This window comes from Colletotrichum fructicola, assembly GCF_000319635.2.
Source record: "Colletotrichum fructicola Nara gc5 chromosome Unknown KSG_Nara_v1_contig05, whole genome shotgun sequence".
Taxonomy (NCBI): Eukaryota; Fungi; Ascomycota; class Sordariomycetes; order Glomerellales; family Glomerellaceae; genus Colletotrichum; species Colletotrichum fructicola.
The window spans coordinates 797,690-809,773 of record NW_027094055.1 but is presented as its reverse complement, the minus strand read 5'-3'; the positions used below and the strand labels follow the sequence as shown (position 1 = coordinate 809,773).

The 12,084-nt window shown below is 53.9% G+C and overlaps 4 protein-coding genes across 4 annotated transcripts; 2 read left to right on the top strand and 2 right to left on the bottom strand.

Moving 5' to 3' along the window:
- Positions 1–1,211: 1,211 nt before the first annotated feature.
- CGGC5_v008907 (Arginyl-tRNA--protein transferase 1) lies at positions 1,212–3,489 on the bottom strand (the record flags this gene model as incomplete). Its single annotated transcript, XM_032019413.1, has 3 exons — positions 1,212–2,530; positions 2,757–2,804; positions 3,432–3,489. 3 exons carry the CDS (start codon positions 3,487–3,489, stop codon positions 1,212–1,214), a joined length of 1,425 nt encoding a protein of 474 aa, XP_031883413.1.
- A 645-nt stretch (positions 3,490–4,134) lies between these two features.
- Positions 4,135–5,224, bottom strand: CGGC5_v008906 (uncharacterized protein; the record flags this gene model as incomplete). Its single annotated transcript, XM_066152083.1, has 5 exons — positions 4,135–4,159; positions 4,255–4,353; positions 4,474–4,542; positions 4,745–4,948; positions 5,211–5,224. The coding sequence occupies 5 exons, from the start codon at positions 5,222–5,224 to the stop codon at positions 4,135–4,137; spliced, it is 411 nt and encodes a 136-aa protein (XP_066008541.1).
- A 3,946-nt stretch (positions 5,225–9,170) lies between these two features.
- On the top strand, positions 9,171–9,769 carry aps1 (Diphosphoinositol polyphosphate phosphohydrolase aps1; the record flags this gene model as incomplete). Its single annotated transcript, XM_032019415.1, has 2 exons — positions 9,171–9,228; positions 9,342–9,769. 2 exons carry the CDS (start codon positions 9,171–9,173, stop codon positions 9,767–9,769), a joined length of 486 nt encoding a protein of 161 aa, XP_031883394.1.
- Positions 9,770–11,206: 1,437 nt separating this feature from the next.
- On the top strand, positions 11,207–11,885 carry lsm1 (U6 snRNA-associated Sm-like protein LSm1; the record flags this gene model as incomplete). Its single annotated transcript, XM_032019416.1, has 3 exons — positions 11,207–11,348; positions 11,431–11,499; positions 11,563–11,885. 3 exons carry the CDS (start codon positions 11,207–11,209, stop codon positions 11,883–11,885), a joined length of 534 nt encoding a protein of 177 aa, XP_031883393.1.
- Positions 11,886–12,084: the final 199 nt, after the last annotated feature.

Here is a 12,084-nt window from a genome sequence, read left to right as displayed (position 1 = left end):
TTTTGAATTGCTGGCTCCGTAGCGAGTTGTTGGGGAGTTTCGGGTTCGAATCGCGGCAGGTAGTCGTCGCAAAAAGTTGCGTAGACCGTGATTGGATTTCACCAAGCAAATGTTCAGCAGGGACACTGCAGGGATTTGGGATGGTGGGGTCCGCGGGGTGTGGGGCCGACCGGCGCGAGCTGTCCGGATCGGTGCTTGTGGCTTACGTGCGGCTCTGGAACGACAAGCTATTGAGATGGTTGGCTTTCTTCCGGGGTCACTGGTGATTCAAACGCTATGTGGACAACTCTATTTTCTTATTATATGGTGACGGATGCGTTCCACTACCTCAACTGTGATAGTAAAGGGCCACCATATGCTGTTCCAATTGAATTGGTACGTTGAGGTAGTCAACTTAACGTGGCGTAGATGGAGTGAAACAAGATATTGTCTGCTTGGCTTTGGACGTCGCTGGCTATGTCCTTGTAAATCGTAGGTTTACTTGGATGTAACCACAAACACATTAGACGAAAATGGCAAAAAAAAAAAAAAAATGGTGACTACATCTATATTGAACTTGACCTTTGCCTTCACAATTGTTTACAGGATGGGGTATTTCACGCAATACCATTTGAGCAATTTGAACTGGCTAAGCAGCATCTGCCAAGACACATTCCCCTTCGGACCGAGACAGTATTCTTGTCTCTTCTTCCTGGGCTTTCCTGCACTCGATTGGTGGAGCGTGGAAACGTACGTCTCCTGCACCGATGGCACAGTGTGTGACGATCACTTTGAAGAAAACTGAACAATTCAGAGTAGGTATGAAAAAACCGTTGAAAGTCCTTGAGAAGCTTGAAATTAGATGGTTAGAACTTTACAGTTGACATAAAACGAAGAGAAAAGTTGCCCATGTGGCCAGTCATACACTCTGGTTGAAAGCTGCATACCAACACATATGGTTACTCAGCTAGCACATATGCTGTTTCGTTCTACAGGACCCATATGTGATGTTCACGGCATGCAAACGAGACATATACCTGTTATCACCAGCTTTGCGACTACTAAGACGAGTCAATCAGCTGAATTATTGAAATTTGTTCATGTGCAGACGTCAAGAAGCCTTGGGTGTCCTCGCAAAGTCATAATAGACGCTACTCGCTATCTAGCCCATAGCGGCAACATCATGCTGAATAGTCATGCTGCAATGCTGTTTGCTGCTGCATGCCCTTGACCTAGAAATTCGGATTCCAGAAGTCGATGACAAGTCCTTCCAGCAGATCAGGCCCAAGGGCCGCAATCAATTCTGCAATGCCGGCCTTCAGACAGCCACTCGTTCCGATGTCCTGGCGATGCCATGCCACTAGGTCGCCCGTCTCAAAGAGTATACCGGACCCGTCTATGCGTAGCTTAAGGTGGTCCATCTCGATCAAAGCACGAATCTCGTCCAGTGTCATGATGCCTGGCATGCCGGTGTTGAACAAAAATGTGTCGTCTTCACCACCATCATCGTCGTCGTCGTTGTCGTCATCATCGTCGTCGTTTTCATTATCAAGTTTGTCGTTGTCCTCATCCATGCTATCAGAGCTGACTTTCGCTTCACCACCGTCATTCCCTTTTGCAGACCCCCGACCTTGGCCTTCAGCCGACGGGCGTCCCTTTGCTTCCCTGGAAAGACTCAGGTAAGCCTTTTTGTCGAGCAAATCCATCACGCGTTTGTCCATGGGGTCCCATGTCAGTGTCTCTGGGTCCAAGATGTACTGAGGGTTGTAGTCCATCTTGTATCGCATCTTCGGGCAGGTATGGATGTAGAAACCTGGGTACCAGTAACGATATCCAGCCTCCCGAGCCAAAGCGATCTCGCGAATGGCACCGAGCTTTCCAGGAGCGTGCTTGTGGATAGACTCGTGGTAGAGAAAGTATACGGCGCTGACGCAGTGAGGAAGCAGATCCAATACACCGATAGCCACCAACTTGCCATCCAGCCGGTAGCATTGGTGGAACGAGCCCAGAACCTGGTCCTTGCCGTCGGCCGTCTTGACGGTTTTGCGTTGAACAGGAGACTCGCAAAGGAAGCGCCTGAACCCACGCCTTGTGATGTCTGCGGGGCCCTCCTTGTGCACGATACGTTGATAGTTCTCGTACACGATGTATTTCTCCTCGGTGAAGTCATCTTCCTCCAAAGTTACAGTAAACTTGTGAGCGGGTTCGGGCGGTACCTGCAGGGTCTCATGCTCCGCTTCATGGATCCTCTCGATCAGGTCAAACTCTGCATCCCGTTTCTTGGCCTGCTCGCGTGACCGAGGGTGGAGGCGGGCCGCTTCCGTCGTATAAGCCTCGCCAGTCACGTACTTGTTGAAACGGTTGACCGTTTGGCGCTGATCCCGGGTTGGCTTGAACTGAGTGGAGTCGAGGCGCAGAGTGTAGTGAACACAGCACGCGTGGAGTTGGTCTGGCCGATACAGAGTAGTTCCCGAACGCCTCCAGTAATGATCCAATAACGTCTGATAGTATTCCGGCGTGAGTGATGTGGCCTTGGCGTAGTAGGAGAAGCCTGAGAGGTCGACGTTCATGTTAGTGCTGATCAAATCATCTTTCTCAGTTATTTCTGCAAGTCGCCGACAACACCAGCCCACGTGCAGCCCACGTGAGAGTGGTATGCCACAACGCAAAACAACACGCCATATCATTGCAAGATGTGACATAGCGACCCGAAGTCTCGGGCTTATCACGAGGGGAGAGCAAGGGGGACGTGGGATGCAATTCACGTTTTGACTGACTCTTGCCTTGGCGGCCACAATAACCACAACGGGACGAGTTCGAATATCCTAGACCTACGTCAGTAAAAGAGCAAGGCTAATGGCTTTGAACTCCTGTTCCTCAGATGACAGAAATCATTCAAAGCTAGTCCCTCAACATGGGCACTTGCTCGTGATATGTTACGTTGCTAGATTACATCTCATTGTCTTCTTGGACGACATGACTTGTTGTCTCTGCAGCGACGGCCAAGAAACGAAGAACATTCGAGTGATTATGGAGAAACCACTGTAGGGAACGCGGCTCCAACATTGATAGCAGCTAGCTGAGCGAGCGTGAAATGGACTCCCTCAGTCAGACTTGCGCATCGATCGCACAGCCTGCCCCCCTCAACGTTGACGTCGCCAAGTTGACGTCTCCGTAGTCAGGCCAGAGTTACAGCGAAGCCCTGTACGGTGGTGTGTGACACAAGAAATGATAACGGAGTGACATTGACGGTCGCAGAGACTCGAGGGGAAATGATGAGAAGGAGAAAAAAAAAAGGAAAAAAAAAAAGAGGGCAAAAGCAACTAAGGCAGATGTGCAGGTGACGGGAGGTCGTTTGGGGGCTTCCCCATAAAATGCCACGAGCCAACGGCAGGCTGGAAAGACTGCACGGGGGCGGATGGTTGGAGGAGAGAATAGGATGAACGACTCACCGATTGGAGTTATATAGGACAATGCATCACCAGGGGTTTGCATGCTCGTTGCGTCCATGACTGTCTGCTGCAACTTGCGCGCTCTAACGCACCAGGGAAGCAGCCAGCTGGACTAGCGCTAGACAAGCACGGAACGTTGGCTGATGGTCGTTGTAAAAGTGAATCAGGTATCCGGGAGGTAGCAGCGCGCATCGCCCGAGAGAGAGGGCTGGGGTCCTTTCTTCCTGGGGATGACGAGGATCGAGGATTGGGGTTTCCGGGAGCCGCTTTTAGCGGATGGCGATGTTTGGTAAACCGACAGATTTGCTGCAGTAGTCGAGTCGCGGGTTGTGGATGGACAGATTCCTGCGAATGGAACCCGTCGGACTGGAACACGCTGCCGTCAGGTCATGGAGCGGAGGGAAATTCGGATGGCGGGGCTCGGGGAAGCCTGGGATGGAGGGGCAGTTGTGTTGTCGTCAGACCCGGCCTGGACGGGATTTGGGGGTTTGGCTGTCTCCCGTCGTCGTTGCTGAGAGATGCAGCGCTGTAAAGTGCAGCTGGTTGGTTGTAAGTGTGACTGCACACTATTGCCCTGTTCAGCAATTTGCGCTGCGAGGCAAGGCGAGAGGCGAGGCGAAGCAAAGGAATGCGCGCAGGTGTGATACAATTTGCCGTGCTGCGATGAGGCTCGCTCTAGGATGACCAAAGAAGCTTGCTAGTATCACGGGCCCGTCTGTATTTGTAGTCTGCACCGGCCAATTAACGTCGAATACATGGGGCCATGAATCCCCAAAGTGTGACGACCTTGATCTCTGCCTGGCCGTTATCCTGACTACCTTACCTTAGCTGCAGCCAGTAGGCACTCATCCGTGGCGTACGATATACCGTCAACTGCCAGCCCAACGTCTTGGATCGTCTTGCCTTGCCAGCGCGGCAGGGCCTGTAGGTGTGTGAGTCTGATTCGAGTACTTGCCCTTGGCCCTCTCTCGGTATTGCTTTGCACCGCGTTCTGCTTGGAAGACGCCCGTTTGCAAGTCTTTCGGAACAGAGATGGAGGCACGGATATGCAGGAGCTCGGAGCTTGGAGGACGTGTGATGCGAGCTGCCAGCGTTACCTCCCGACTGATTACTGAGTAAAATCAGGTTCTGTTTGGTTCAAGGAATTGCACTTAAGACAAGCGAGCCAGGGTATGGTGGCGGCGGCTCTGTCGGATCTGGAATGACCCGAGAGATGGACCTGACCAGGAGTTGAGATGCGATGGCGGAAGAGAAGGCGGGACGCAACACGAGGAGGAGAGGCGCACCATCAGAGAGGGTGCCGAGAAACTGACAGTTGCACAAAGACTGTATCGACGTGCAAATTGCGACGCAACTCGTCGATCTCGTGGGGATTGACTGTGACGATGTGGTGTTGTTGAGTATGATTTGGGATCGGTGCAGCCGGTAGATAAGGTAGCTTGACAAAGTACAAGTATTCCTTTCCCGCAAGGCCGTTGAGATGAAGCACAGCTGCCCAGACCTTGGCGGGAGGCGTGCTGCACCACCGTAAAGTACCTACCGACGCAACTTCAGTGAGCGTAGTGTGGTCCAGTAAGCTTTTTTAGGTATGAACGCTGTGAAACCCCTCCAATAGTGGGCGATCCATGATTACCTACCTAGGTACCTATCGGTACCTACCTGGCACTGGAACCTGGAATATAATTAGGCAGGTAAGCACGTAAGGTAGGTAAGGGAGGTAGGCACGGGTACATGGATTGATGCTGTGTTATTGTTGCGTGGGATGGCAGTGTGCCTTACTCCTCCATGAACATGAGGATGACTTACAGAATCGAATCTTCAGAATGCCTTGGGCACATGCGAAACCCCCACAATGAGCCGTCATCAGAACACAGCCGGAAGACTGGATTGGTCTATTCTCATGTCGTCGTTTGAGAGGCCGGACCCCCTTCAGTGGTGCAGAGAGGCAACGGAGTGTGGTGGCATGCATTCCGGTAGCCTCTCCAATTCTACTTTGGACGGACTGCAGTGGATGGTTGGCTGCATGCCCCCCGAGGGGAGAACCGGATCAGTGGAACCGCTTCTGGAAGACGCCAAAGATGAACGACGGTTCATCTTGGAAGCCTGGGCTCAAGAAGGTTCCGGATTCCACACAGAATAACAGTGAAGCGAGCGGCTGATCAATGCCGTGTCTTGAAGCAACCTCTAGACCTGTCTCGTTGTTTGAACCGAACTGGCCCGCGTGGACGGGTCGAGTCTGGGCTCTGTCTTCATTGATGACTTGGATGCAACACCAAAGTCGTCCGTCCACAGGCGATCATCAAGCAGAGATGCAGGCCGATATCTCCATCTGCCACGCTGTCCGCATGTCAAAGGAGGCGCCTAAGTTCCTCGGGTCCACTGACCGGTCTCTTTTGCACCCGATCTTAATTAGTCCTTTAGTGCAGCAGCCCCAGCGGCGGTTGCCAAGTCCCTGCTTGAACTTTGAAGAGGGGGTTGATGGGGTCAGAAGGATCTTTGCTTGCATGCCGGTTTGAAGGTCATTCTTCGCTGGCTGACACAGATTCGCGTTGTAGGCGGTGGTGTACTCGCTGCAGGGTCACGCTCGTTGGTTCTCGGGCCATGGATGAAGGTGCAGACAACGGCTGTTCAAACCGACGCTCTTGCCCTCGTTTGTTTTAGCAGCGGCAAGGTATGGCTTGCATTGGACACATCTCCCAGCGATATGCTTGTTCGTTGCATCGCTTGGCTGAGAGGAGGGCGCCAAGACATGAAGCTCATGATGGGCTCTTGAGAGCATCATCATTTGCTCCAGTCTCATCACCGGCTCTGCCTTCTCAATTGAGGCGACTGACAAACGGAAACGGAACGGCAGGGTTCGTGCCAAGAGAGGGAAACAAGGGGGCGTGGATTTGAAGCAGAAGGGCGTGATCGTGCGCGGTGTTGTCTGGTGGGGAGAGTCATTGGAGCAAGAACAGGCGAGGTTGAGAGAGTCGCTGTGTGTAGGTAGGTAGCTAATAGTTACTGGGCAGAAGGGTTTTTAGTCTTCTTTCTGGCAAGCCGCAACGCAACCTTCAGAGGCGCGAGGCAAACTCAAAGAATACGCTATCCTGACTCTGGGCTTCTAAACCTCTTTGGACAAGACCTCGGCGAAATAGAGAGGTCTTAATCACGCCCGTTCACCCGCAGGTTTCGAAGATGATGGATCTCTTGCCGTCTGGCGACAGCACTGGGAAAAGTGGTTGATGACGCGAGAGAGTTGCAGGGTCTTGAGGCCGAAGAATGTCTGTTAGTGTTGCAGAGCTTCGGAAACGGTGCGAAACCAAAACCTGAGAGAATGGAAGGAAAGAATCAGGGAGTACCTATGGACACGGGGACGGGAGCGGCAAAACGGTGGCAGGCCTGGCTGGGTACCTTGCGGATACAGGTGGGTAGGTACCTTAGGTAGGCACCTTACCTCGCGACGAGTTGGCTCCTCAGGGGGAGGACTCAGGAAGGCAGTTCTGGTGGGAAAGCAGCCCGTGCCGCTGGTCGACGGCGGGGGTTTGCTGGACACACTGCAGTGTCGTGGTGGTTGGTAACCACCTCAGGCACCCGACCCTTCCATTGGCCCGTGGATAGGTCCAAGGTGCCTGCCTACCTACCTACCTACCTACCTACTATTACTGCCGGAACGGTCTTCCAGTCGCATCAAAACCCGACTGCAGCACCCCACCACTCTAACGCATTTTTGGGAACATGCCCTGCCGCAAGTGCAGTGGATGCCGAGCCTGCAGGACATGCGGCACATTTGGCACCCAATGCTTAAGCGTTGTGCTCTGCGTTGTTTGGTGTTTGGCGTTTGGCGTTTGGTGGGAGGGGCAGAGCTGGCGGCGACGAGGGCGCGGGATGGATTGTCCAGTGAAGTGAGTGAAGGACTTGGCAAGGTGCGAATTGGAAGACCGGGTTCCATGTTCCATGTCCTGCTCGTACCTAACCAAGATGAGTGATCTTCCAGGTCGTATGAACGGGATGCAGGCCTGACACTGACACGCCGAGCACCGCGAGAAAGCGCTGGAACACTGGGTCTACTAAGTAGCTGGACCAGCCTGGGACCTGGGACCCAGGACCCCCATCGATCGTCAGCTTGCTGGGCCGGCGGGGGTTCCATTGTTCAGAACCGGAGCTGTCCCTGCTCCAGCCCTGGCTCCCACTCCCAGAGACCAACAGGAAGCTTTCCTATGCATGTCACTCACTCACTTTCTCTTTCTCACCCCATCTCGCCGTCCTTTCCCAATGCTTGCTCGCTCCCACAACACAACACACACCTCCCCCCATTCCCTTTCCCTCTCTCGTTTCTTACCTACCTTACCTTACCTTACCTTACCTATGCAGTACATACTGCTTGGTACGGTGCACCGTTTGCCCGTGTTTATCTTCTCTCGGTTTTTTACGCTCAGCCCACACCTCCCATTGCCCACTTCCTCTCCCACACACACTCGCATCTCACTCACACGCCGCAGCCACACAACGCACTCCCTACCGCTACCAACCTGGTCTGGCATCATACCCTGACCTCTCTTTTAATTTTCCCCCCCCTTCCCTTTCTTTGGGCCGGACGTGCTAGCTGGGCCACTTCCATAGTCGTTCCCTAGCACGCGTGGGCTGTTCGAGCACAAGCTCCATCTTCAAAGGGTTAAGTATATAAATCAACTTTAATTTCCCCTGAAGCCCGTTCCCCCATTCTGCTGCTATGGCACGAGACATGCCACCCTCTGGTCTGCACCAGAGCTCCCAGCTATTACTACAGCCACTGCTACAACAGCTTCCCTCAACCTTCCTGGCCCTTCCCGGCTTCAACCTCTTTCTTCTCCCACGTTGAACCCTTTCGGTTTTTTTAGTAGTCTTTTTAGTCTTGTGCCGTTGCCGGCCAGGTCGTAAGCCAGACGCTCTACCCGACACTCGCCCTCACCCTCTCACCAAGGTGCGGTCTGTCGTCAGTCGGTGGTGCCTCAGTCATATCTGACGCTGCCCTTGTGTCTACCTCGCCTCCATCCGTACTTCGCCTCTGGTGTACCAGCTGCTTGCCAAGGCTGAGCATACAACTCTTGCTGCCTGCTTTTCTCGCCGCTCAACTCGACTTTGCGCCTACGTCCGCTTGTTACTTCCGCCGCCCGAGTGACTCGTCGGTTCAGCCAAAATCTGCCCTCCGGCCGGAAGCGTGCGACTTGCTGGCCCATCACACCTCAGGCTGGTCCCACTCGTTTCTCCAGCGGTGGTGAATCAAATCCATCCGAGCGTTCCCTCTTGCTCTGCCGCGCCTACGATCACACCGTGTGGGAGTGGTGCCCTGTTCAGGCAAGACCAGGTCCTGGCCTCCAGCGAAATCTGGAAGCTCACAACCGACTCCATCCGAAGCTACAGAGCGCGCGCCATCACCACGCCATTCACTTGTCCAAATCTCGCAACAACCTTTGATTCAGAGAGCGAACGACTGCCGTTTAGAACAAGAAACTGCTCTGCTGAATACGCGATCATGTCGCTGAAAAGCCTTTGAGCCCTCGCCAAACCCCGACGCCCCGGCACCTTTTTGACTTGCACATCAACCGCGAGAAAGGAGCCAAAAAAAAAAAAAGTTGTTGCCGTACCTACCGCTACCGCCACGCTACCGCGACTACATATCAGAGCAGCTCTGCAGCCCACAACTACCTAGTCTGCTCCTCCGACACCCCTCCCACCACTTCAAATTCCCGCGAATTCAACAACAACAGGCTGCCTAGCATGTCTTCCTCTCATAAGGAGCGGACGATGGAGTCGCGCACGGGAAGAAGCAAGCAGCGTAAGTGCGCAATTGCGGGCAGAGGCTTTCCCTTTCCCATTCTCCATGTCTCTCCCCTCAAACCCTGGTGCGCCTGCTTGCAGCGCGGGACCCACTAACACCTTGTCCTGCAGGTTACAACTCCAAAGGCGAGCGTCTGGTTGCCGGCGTTGTTCCCCTCACAGAGGACAAGCACTACGTTCTCCTCATCCAGTCTACTCGTAGGAAAGGCTGGGTGTTGCCCAAAGGCGGTTGGGAGACGGACGAAGAGTGCACCGAGGCAGCGGCCCGCGAGGCCTGGGAAGAAGCAGGCATCAGCATCGAGATCAACTATGACTTGGGAGATATCGTCGAGACTCGCCCGCCGAAGCACTCCAGCAAGGACTCGTCAAAGTCCCTGTACCGATTCTACGAAGCGACAGTCGTTCGCCAAGAGGACAACTGGCCCGAGAAGCACAAGAGGGAGCGTCAGTGGATGACATACACCCAGGCCAAGGAAGCGTTGGCGGCACGGCCAGAGCTTCTTGAAGCCTTGACTAGATGCACTATGAAAAAGTCATGATACGCAATGGGCGCGTTGGCGTCTTGGTCCCTCGTCCCTTGCTCATGATATGAAAGCGACGCATGCACCTTTCCTGCGCGAGCATTACTGCAAGGTCTTTATTCACCGCGAGCCGCCCGGATTACGCCTCGCCGCTGCTATACACTTTGTCTCACGAAACGCAGACCACACAAGCCCCAATGGCCCCTCGTAATCAATCTCGGAACGGAGATTCTGAACTTGTTGGACGTAAAGTCAATTAGCGACGTTGCCTGCTTTACAAACGAAACATCATTATTTTTCATTAACCAAGAATATGGGGGAAACAAACAATTGCATCACGAATGGGCGTTATCGGCTGGCTTGCTATAGATGGTGGGAAAAGGGGGCGGCTATGAACCAGCATGGCTTTGGTGCGTAAGAAGGTATTTGGTCGTTACAACCGGGCGAAGCGGAAGGCTTGAATTCACAGTTTGTCGTAGTCTTCTTCGTCCATGACCCGAATGAGTGCTTTTCGGATCTGTCGGTTCTGCTTTTACATACACACACCAAAAAAAGGGCCCCATCACTGCTTATTAGACAGAGCGCAAGTAGTCTCCACAGAGGCGAGAAAGAAACAAAAAAGCTAGAGGTAAAAGTAAGCTTCCAGCTCTGGAGGTTCGTGTGACACGAGGATCCAAGACTGGTCGTCCTCCATCCATATCCTGCAGTTGCGCAGCACGCTACCAGAGGTCAAGCGCTCACGTTATGGTCCTTCACTGACAGAAGAAGGGCGGGGGGGGGGAAAAAAAAAGGTCAAGCTGATACCCCTCCAAGGGCAAGAGCAGTGACTGGTGCTGGAGGAACATCAGCGACTATATGCCCCGCATGCATCTGAGATCATCAGAATTTTTGACAGCAGGGGATTGACTCATGCCCCGCCTTTCACGTGCCCCAGCCGCCCAAACGCCTGTCACCCGACGATCCGTGCTCGGAGTTCCAGCCGGGGTTTGCGCCCAAAAGTGTCAGCTGCCGTCCAGGCGGGATCCATTCAGGGGAGTCGGGTTTTCTTTTCGGATGCCGCAAAAACAATCCCTCCGACGACGGCTGGGACTGGACCCACCTCAACCTCATTGAAGCACCGCCTGCCAACGCCGTCGCCCACAAGAGCTGAGGTGACCAGGGTGGACCCACGATGATGATGGCTTGATCGAACACCACACTACCTACCCACCACACTCCATCCAGCCCGTATCTCAGCAGCGAAACGGGGCAGAATCGCAAGGCTACTGCCATCGAACTAGACAAGACCGACACGCACGCTCCCACCTCGATGATGCTTTTTGGCGCCCTCGCATAAGCTCTTGCTTGTTCTTTTCGCATTTTCTCCCCTGGCCCATAATCGATGGACTGGGACTGGTCCGAATGCAATAATTCTCAAATACCAATGCCAACCAGATAACGAGGGGAAAAAAAATCATGGAAAACCTCACAATCTCCGACGCTCCTGCACAGGGGGGCCAATCCGCTCTCGGCGGCCGCGCGCCGCCTCCTCCCCAACAGACTCAACTTCCGCCGCAGATGTTCACCACCGCCGCCCAGTTGCTGGATCTTACTGACAGTAAGGCAAAACACGCGACTGCCGTTGCCTGCTTGACTTGAGGCAGGCGCAATTGACGTAGCTGGCTAACGCCAGAATGTAGAAAAGCTTATGGTCGCCCTCCGTGACGGTCGCAAACTGATCGGTGTCCTTCGCAGCTGGGATCAGTTCGGTATGTGCATCGCATACAGATGCGTGGCATAGACGCAATGACTGACACTCTCCGCGTCACCAGCAAACCTCGTCCTTCAAGACACCATCGAACGTGTCTTTGCCCACCCTGATCCGGAGGCGAACCCGCCCCGCCCCTCGGGGCTCTTTGCCGACATAAAGAGAGGCATCTTCCTCGTTCGCGGCGAGAATGTGCTCCTGCTGGGCGAGATCGACCTTGACAAGGACGACGACCCACCCCCGGGCTACGAGCCGGCTGACCTTAAGCTGGTGCACAAGCTGGCCGCTGAGAAGAAGGAGCAAGACAAGGCGCGTGACAAGAGTCGCATCAAGAAGTTGAGCAAGCTAGGCTTCGAAGGCGAGAATATGGGCGAAATTCTGCTCTAAGCTCTGCTCTACCGCACCGGAGCTTCTTTTACTCTGCAGCCCTTGGAAGATCAAATGGCAAAACGCCTGAATCGCATCAGGGAGTGAATATCAACTTGAAAGACGAGAGGATGGAAAGGCGGAGTTTCAGGTGCTGGTGGGATGAGCGCCAGGATACGGCGTACCGGCACCCCTTCATATTTGTCGTTCGACGCCGCAG